The sequence below is a fragment of the Lathyrus oleraceus genome, chromosome 3 (assembly GCF_024323335.1).
Source record: "Lathyrus oleraceus cultivar Zhongwan6 chromosome 3, CAAS_Psat_ZW6_1.0, whole genome shotgun sequence".
In the NCBI taxonomy this organism is placed as follows: domain Eukaryota; kingdom Viridiplantae; phylum Streptophyta; class Magnoliopsida; order Fabales; family Fabaceae; genus Lathyrus; species Lathyrus oleraceus.
In genome coordinates this window covers 158,813,194-158,822,402 of record NC_066581.1, presented here as the reverse complement: position 1 = coordinate 158,822,402, position 9,209 = coordinate 158,813,194, and the positions used below count along the sequence as shown (strand labels likewise).

At 36.1% G+C, this 9,209-nt stretch overlaps 1 protein-coding gene across 1 annotated transcript; it reads left to right on the top strand.

The window, feature by feature from the left end:
• The first annotated feature begins 6,488 nt into the window (after positions 1-6,488).
• Positions 6,489-8,980, top strand: LOC127125980 (xyloglucan galactosyltransferase MUR3). The gene has a single exon (XM_051054839.1). The coding sequence runs from the start codon at positions 6,817-6,819 to the stop codon at positions 8,593-8,595; it is 1,779 nt and encodes a 592-aa protein (XP_050910796.1). The 5' UTR covers positions 6,489-6,816; the 3' UTR covers positions 8,596-8,980.
• Positions 8,981-9,209: the final 229 nt, after the last annotated feature.

Genomic DNA, 9,209 nt, shown 5'->3' with positions numbered 1-9,209 from the left:
CTGACACAAGGTTATTGATGAACCAATTAGCCTTAAGACATTAGAGATTTGATTGGTCAAATAAGGGAATAGGAAAGAATATGGATGAAGATGAAGAGAGAGGGGAAGATAGAAACACAAATTGACCAAGGTAGGATTTTATCAAATCAAAACCAGTCATTCATTTTGGGATATGAAATGTACATTTCATCAATCCCCAAAATCCAATGGTTTTGATGCAACAAAAGTCAAATCAACCTTGATCAAGGCCCAAACAGAAAGTCAAACATCACAAGTCCATAAAAATGGCTCAACATAATTTTTAAACAATTAATCAATTAAAAATCACATTAAAAATGAATAAAAATGCATTTTAATTTGGTCAAAACCTAAAATCCCTTCAAAACACCAAATAAATAGTCAAGGGGTTTATCCTAAGTCAAACAAGGTCAAATGACCTTAGACAAAAAAATCACTATTTTTTGAAAGTCAGAAGTATTTTTAAACAATTAAAAATATGTACAAAAACATTTAATTCATGAAAAATATCAAAATTAATCCAAAAAATAATTTTAATTTAGAATATGTAAGAGAAAAATATTTAAAGATTTTTGGTGAAAGTCCCACATTTTTTGGATTAAAAATGAAATTGATATGAATTAAACAAAATAAAAGGATTAAATGAAAATTCCGAAAATAAAAATAAATTAGAAAAAATAAGGGCCATCAGATTTCCCTTATTAATTGAGGTGACAGATCTGATGTCTACACGTGCGTTTTCCATGGTAGTCTTCAGTCAATGCAATGAACGCGTGGTATTCAAAAGCAATGGCTCAGATTATAACATCCAAACATGATCAGATGGCCAGGAAGTGTGCCAACACACCACCGGAGCTAGGGCTCCGGTCATCTTTTCCAGTGACCTCCACTGGACTAGTCCAACTTCATCTCAATGGAAAATGAAAAACAAGGACACTATTTCAAAGAGAAAATGCTCAGAATCTCGAATCTGGCCTCAATTTTCTCCAATTCCAAGTATATAAAAAGATACAAGGATTTGAATTTTGAGGATCATTAACTGAGTTGATTAGATTTAACCTCAAAGCAACTCAATCTTGTTGCCTACATTGGTAGGACTTCAGCCAACCAAAAATCAAAGAGAATGGTGAAGAATTGAGAGAGAATCGAAGAGATGAAGTTTCTGAAAACTCACCTTCGAGGGAGCTTGAATGTTGCTTGATCTTGCTTCCAATTGGTCTTGGCTTGACTTCAGAAGCTTGCAGAAGTTGAATTGGATCAAGGAAAGGCTTGGATTCTTGGAGTTTCAACTTCAAAATTGAAGTGAAATTGAAACTCGATTTTCAATTGAAAACCTTAAAGTTTATCCTCTAATGTGAGGGTTAGGATTGCAGGTTCAAAGCTTGGGCAAGGTGTCCATAATTTTGAGCATGAAGGGTCTTATTTATAGGCAATGCAATTGGTTTTCACACCCTTCCATCAAACTGCCAAAAATAGAAAACTCCACTTGCATGGTTGCATGGGCGTGTGATAGGCTCATGAAATGATGTAATCAGGTCTAAATTTCATCATGTGCAATGCTGAAAGTGTGTAATGTGATCATGCAATGGAAATTGGAAATTGAACATGAGATTCATCCAAATGGAGCCTTGAAGAGAAACCATACGCAAATTATCTAATTCTTGGCCAAATGAGATGATCTTGGACTTTTTGGAAAGGTAAGATCAATGGGAACAACTTTCATATTTAACACTTTTCCATTTTAAGCTTGGATTATGATGAATTTTGAGGTGGAAGTTTGGAAAATCAAACATAAATGAAAATTTTCTAAGTACCAAGCCAAATGTTCACTTCTTCCACCTTGAATAACTTTTTCTATGGGATTCAAATGGAAAAAGTTACTTCATAAAAGTTGTATATATTTAAAACCTATTCAATTTGGTAACAAATTTGACCTCATTTGGATTTGGCATGAAGGATTTGTGCATTTTAGAAGTTGAGGAAAATCACTTGTTCAATGGTAATGGCCCAAAGTGACCTATAATGTTTCCTCTTGGCACATGCCCTTGCAAGTTGAATTTTAATTTATTACAAAAATAAAAGTTTTATAGGACATATTTAATTTGATCATTAAACTTGAATTGACTTTATGTCATAAAAATTGAGCAAGTTATGGTCCTTGGAAGTTGACCTCCTAACTATGGTTCAGACAAAATGACCTATAATCTTTCACCATAAAAATGACTTTCCAAGAAAAACTAGATATTGACTTAAACATGAAAGTTATTTGGAATGTCATAAGGAGTAACTTTAATCTTGGAAATAATTTTCATATGACAAAAATTGTAGGAGATAGGGTCTAGTGAACCCCAGTTTTGACTAGTTGACTTTCTCTGGTCAACCACCATGAACCAACTTGCAAACTTGAAATTACATTGATCTTTTGGACTCATGTAGGATAATATATGTATAATATGATGTAATATGAAGTATCACTTGAAATATTTGATCACATGATGAAGAAACTTGTTGAGGAAGTCATACAAGATCCCTAGATGAATTAGGGCTTCCAAGACAAACAAACTTCAAACTCTTGATGAATTCTTGATCAAAATAATAATTGGAGATCATGGGGATCCATATATTATGTATAGAGTCAATGTAAATCATCTCTTGATTATTCTCCTTGCATCGAGGGTCTCAAACCCTAGATAGGAGCTTGATGGAACATAAGTGAGCACACACACTACCTACAAAAGAAGTGGACTATACGTTGACATGTTTTTGGTATTTTGGTTAGTAAATAATGAAAAACAAATTATGATAAAATCAAATGTGCTTGGTGATTTCTCCTAATGAAAACCCAATGAATGAGAGACAAGGAGGATGCCAAGGTGTGATCCCAAAGCCAATGCATATGATGAGATATCACGAGGGATCTTAGGGTCAAAATTGAGGTCTTAAACTCCCTGCAAGAGGAATGACGTACCTCAAAAGGCCACTGATGATATATGCCATCCTTAAGCTGCCTTTGATAAGGCTTCTATCTAGACCCTTATGAAACCAAAATGGAGAAAGAGGCAACCTGAGGCGAGGTAGGAGTCGATAGGGGCTGAAACCAACTTTAGAATAGACCAAGTGTTATGAAGGGTGTTACTGCAAATGCAGAAGGATCAGAGAGACTTTTATAAATTTTCAAAAGGTAATTTTGAGTGATAAAAAAGAAGTTGAATGAGTGGAACTATAATGATGAGGTTACGCCAATTTTCCCAGACCATATTTAGGGGGAACTTGAAGAATAGGACGACCAAGAGCAGAAAGTGGAGGAAGAAAGTGAAAAGGAAAAAGGGAAGAAGTAGAAAAAGGCTATGTCCTCTGGTGCACCAGAAGCGTCTAACTCCGACGTTCATAAGGAGGAAAGTGCTGAGAAGCCAAGGAAGAAGGAAAGAAAGGACAAAAAAACCAAAAAAAGGAAGACTAATGGCGTACCTGAGAAAGACACTACTAAAAATATTGAGGAAGAAGATAAAAGTGATGTTGAAGAAAGCTCTAAGGAGGATAAGAGGACTTTAAAGGAATTGTTGACACAAGCTGTGAAGGATAAAAATAAGTTGTTGGCTTATGCATCTGTAAGGGTGCAAAATAAAAGGAATATTAAAGAAGAAGAAGTCAATAATGATGAAGAGCAAGAGGATGAAATAAAGGAGGTTGATAATGAATTGGATGGGAAGAAGGAGGATGGAAACATTATTAAAGAGGAATAGGAAGTTGTTGAGGAAAAGAAGGACGCAACTAAAGACTCACAAATCCGAGTCTAAAGAAGAGTCTAAGGAGGATATGAGTATTGATGTGATGCCTGTTAGCACTCCAGAAAAAGTGAAGAAGCCTGTGAAGGTCAACACTTATGCCCCCAACAAAGGTTACACAATAGAAGAAATACCCCGCCACAACCAAGCTTATAGTCAAGCCCAAGTCTCCTCCTATGAAAACTCAAGCTAAGTAGATTAAGGTGCCTATAGCTATCACGACTGAAGTTGTCTCTGAGGCACCAAAGACTTCAAAGAAACCAATCCTGCCAGAGCATGCCTAGAAGGAGGCTAGAAAGAATAAGAAAGAAAAAAAATGCTTTGAGGAAGAGTAGAAGGCTTAATGCCTAGCTGGTATTTCTCTTAACCTTTATTGAGGGGAAACCTATGGCGGGCCCCATTTCATCAGCTGACAGTAAGGACATTGTCCTTAAATTAAGTCTGGGGGAGTGGCGGCTTATGTCGTAACCTTGTCCATCAATCCAATCATTATCATCATCATCTGTTTTGTTGTTGTTTAATTAAGTTGTTTGCTTTTAATATTTTGTTGTTGGTTGGCTGCCTTCAGCCGTATTTCTATTAAATCAATGAAACTGTATTTGTAACCCCTAGAAGACATAATAAAAACAGAGGAAAAAAACTGACTGCAACCCCTAGAAGACAAACAACTCTAAAAGACTTAGGAAAAATCTGGTAGGATTATGACAATATCGGAAACAAGGTCTTAATTGCTAATCAATTGCACCCTTGTGTTTTTTATAACCCCCGTCGCATCTCTAGTAGTCAGAAAAGTAGGTAGCCTTTTGATAAAATTGAATTATTTTAAAGTATGGAATATGAGTTCACTGTAGGATTTACTCAGGGGAGGTTACTAATGATGTTTAGCATCTAGTACATTGGACATACTGCATATGAAAATAAACATACAAAAGTGTGTAAATGAAGTAAGTCAAAATGCACTTCTTAAATAAGTTCATGTACCCGAAACTAGAGAAATAGTAGGTGTCTTCACCATTAATACTAGATTTGACTCATTACAAGTGAGATCATGTCAGGGGAAAAGGTGGAGCATCTATCAAGTTTATCAATAAATGCACGTCTGTTCCTAAGTACAAAAGTCTGAAAATAGAATAGTCAAATCCCCCTGATGAAATTGAAAAATAAAGTCTTGAACCATAAGATAAGGCAACCAAAGTTAAATCAAGGCTAACTATCTTTGAATGAAGAGTACTGGTGTGGCATGTAACATCAATAATGCACAGAGCACGCGCACATACACACACTTGTGATCAAGCTTCAAGGATAAGTTCAAAATGATGCTTCAAAAGCCTTTAATACATTACTCATTCACTAAGGATCATATTACTCACTACGCATCACTAATGGTTGAGATAACTTCAAAAAATGTTTGAAAGTAGACAAATGTTCTAAAGAAGAGGAAATATCATCATTAACTAGCACAAAGACACATGTCAATCACCCGCAACGAAACGTTACCTATTACAAGAAAGACATTTAAAACACATATTCCGAAGGGCAACAATGTCACATCAAAGGCTTTCATGTCCTCGAATTCAGTGGTTGAATAGGAACACTTATTACAAACCTTCGCCTTGCAAAGCTGGCACAAGGATTTGGAAGACAACTATTATGGGCCGCCCATAATACCTAAGGATAAAGTTCCAATAGTAAAACAAAAGAGTAAAGTGTAGAACAATTAAACTCGTTTTCTCTTTCTGAGCATGCAATCTTGCATATGGAAGGTCTACTGGACATCTAGATCAATTCGACAATTGACCGTGATCCACACCCTATTCCACGCTTTCTATTGCCAACCACTTCTCCTATTTAAGCGAATGGATTACCTCCCTCATAACATTTTGTGGATCACAACTCTAAATCATGGTTAAAGACTTTTATCTTTAAAAAAAAATAGATAGGTCTGAATTGAAACAGAGTTAGTATGTGACTGTGGGCGAAATTGAATGCACGGTTACCTTGACATTGAAACACAGAGTAGTTTGTGACTTTGACATTAGAATTTTAAGAGAGAAATTAGTGGAATACTAATGTGTTTTAAGGGATTGAGCGTGATATGAATATCCTTTTCTGAGTTTATTATCAACACCCTGCGGCTTGATTGTGATAGGAATATTCCATCTATCTATCCATCCACAGGTGAAACACCATTACCAACTTATTCATTCATTCAAGTGATTGTGTAAGTAACACTACATGTGTACTAGTACTACTACTGTCTTTTATTACGTTAAACCGACACGTTGTAGGAAACACGTCTTAGATAGATGAGAATATCTATAATTTTTGTCCTATTTAACTATTTTTAAAGACACTAGTAATTTTAAGAATACTAATTTTACCCTTTTGCTTTTATTTTAATAGCTGAAATTATAATATTTTTTAAAAATTTTATTTATAAGAAAAAAATGATTTTTTAAATTTATTAAATAAACAATATATTTAATTTATCATACATACATTAATTAAATAAATTTAAAAAAATAATTATTTTTTTATAAATAGAATAAAAGTTAGTATGTTTTATCTTTTTGTTTTTATTTTATAGCTGGAATTTCAGTTATTAAAAACGAATATGTTAAAATGTTATAGGTTGGAACCCATGTCTTTCCAATTATATGTTATTGCATAACTATAAACTATGTTGAACTACACTAATTTAAGCATATATTTGGAAAAAGTTACCTGGAAATTAGAAGTGACACAATGTTTTAGAAACAAATATTTGTTACGATAAGTGTGTTAACAAATAGGCCACCGACATACGACAGTTGCGACCAGCAGAGGTTGCTAACGTGCGCGTCATCAATCTCTACTATTCAAGCTAAGTTCATTCATTGTCTTCTTCTTCTTCCTCACCTTCTCAAATCCTCACATTCCCAATTTCTTCACTCTGCAAACCCAATTTCTAGGGTTTTCCATAAATCACAAACCTCACGGTGGTTCAATTCAATCCACCGCCGATTGTTATGTAATGAGGCGGCGCCCTGTGGCGGCCATTCTCCAAGATCAAATGGAGAAATCAACAACCAAAACCCAAAATTCCCGAATCTGCTTCCTCGCTATTCTCACCGCTTTCTTCTGGCTCTTTCTCCTTTACTTCCATTTCATCATCCTCCCCCAACAAAATCAACCACAATCCACCATTTCCACCACCGTAAACAACCAACTAACATCCCTCCACCACCAACCATATTCACCGCCACCGCCACCGCCACCACCACCGCCAGCATCATTACCCAAATTCAAGAGTCCTCCAAGGAAGAACTTTGGCTTCCCTGATAAGTCAACACTACAATCACAATCCCCTCCCAAAAAAAACTTCCCCTTTACAAAAGCACTCGCAACTTCCAACAACAAAACCGATCCATGTGGAGGTAGATACATTTACGTCCATGATCTTCCTTCCAGGTTCAACCAAGACATGTTAAGAGACTGCAAAACACTGTCCCTCTGGACCAACATGTGCAAGTTTACTACCAATGCAGGTCTTGGTCCACCTCTCGAAAACATCGACGGGGTTTTCTCTGATAAAGGCTGGTATGCTACTAACCAATTCGCGGTTGATGTGATTTTTTCCAATAGAATGAAACAGTATGAATGCTTGACTAAAGATTCTTCCATTGCCGCTGCTGTATTTGTGCCGTTTTATGCTGGCTTTGACATTGCGCGTTATCTTTGGGGTTATAATATTTCTATGAGAGACGCCGCATCGCTTGATCTTGTTGATTGGTTGACGAAGCGGCCCGAATGGGGAATCATGAATGGGAGAGATCATTTTCTTGTTGCGGGTAGGATAACTTGGGATTTTAGGAGATTATCTGAGGAGGAATCTGATTGGGGGAACAAGCTTTTGTTTTTACCTGCTGCTAAGAATATGTCTATGCTTGTTGTTGAGTCTAGTCCTTGGAATGCCAATGATTTTGGGATTCCTTATCCTACTTATTTCCACCCTGCAAAAGATGAGGATGTGTTTCTTTGGCAGGAGAGAATGAGAAAGTTGGAGAGAAAGTGGCTTTTTTCTTTCGCAGGTGCGCCGCGTCCGGATAACGCTAAATCAATTAGGGGTCAGATAATTGAGCAATGTAGGACTTCCAAGGTTGGTAAGCTTTTGGAATGTGATTTTGGGGAAAGTAAATGTCATTCTCCTAGTTCCATAATGCAGATGTTTCAGGGATCCCTTTTTTGTCTTCAACCTCAGGGTGATTCTTATACAAGAAGATCTGCTTTTGATTCAATGCTTGCTGGTTGTATACCTGTGTTTTTTCATCCCGGTTCGGCGTATACACAATATACCTGGCATCTACCTAAGGATTATACTAAGTATTCTGTATTCATTCCCGAGGATGATATTCGAAAGAGGAATGTTACTATAGAGCAGAGGCTTAGTCAGATACCCGAGGAGCAAGTGAGGGTCATGAGAGAGGAGGTGATTAGTCTCATTCCTAGATTAGTGTACGCTGATCCTCGCACTAAGTTAGAGACTTTAAAAGATGCTTTTGATGTTTCTGTGCAAGCCATGATTGATAAGGTTACCAATTTAAGGAAGGATATTATTGAAGGTCGCACAGACGAAAACTTCATTGAGGAGAATAGTTGGAAATATGCACTGTTGGATGAGGGACAGCGTGAAGTAGGACCTCATGAATGGGATCCTTTCTTCTCTAAACCTAAGGGTGGAAATGCGGAATCCACTGATTCATCTGCTGAAGCTGCAAAAAAATCATGGAAAAATGAGCAAAGAATTCAATAATGATTTGCTATGGTGAGGTAAAAATTTGCATCTTCTGACTGCTGCTGGTTTCTGAAAAGTTGTCTAGTGCAAGATTCTAATGATTTCCCTAAATTAGGGAGAACAAGAATTGCAGCTACAATATAGTTAGTGGGATCTTGCTATCAATTTATTGCAGAAATTGTACTATCTGAGTAGGCTTCCTCATTGAAACACCCTTCATTGCTACAGTTTTGTTATATACATTCTTTCAATAGTTTCTGCTTTTTGTATTATTTGCCATAGTGGTTTATAGATGTATTTTCAAAGGTCTAAATAATTTCCCTTGATACAGACATTTTGGTTTACTTGATTCATATAGGAAATATAAACAAATTTATGGTTAAATGGTCAGTTGAATTCTATACACTATAATATGGAAGCTGCATTCTTTGCAAAAAATTCTTTTGACATGCTTTGAAATGACAAAAGCATGATCCCGGATAGAATATTATGACAAAAATTGATTTATGTAGTGGATTCCATTTAGTGAGATAAGGTTTGGTTGTTGTTGTATGCTCTCAAATGGTTGGATATTCATATTGAGCATAGGTTTGGATTTGCTGTGGATTCTTGTAAAATTGCGATGAAATGCC

What these genes read in the sequence shown, in the direction of transcription:
- LOC127125980 (XM_051054839.1), top strand. Translation starts at nt 6,817, where the DNA reads ATGAGGCGGCGCCCTGTGGCGGCCATTCTCCAAGATCAAATGGAGAAA.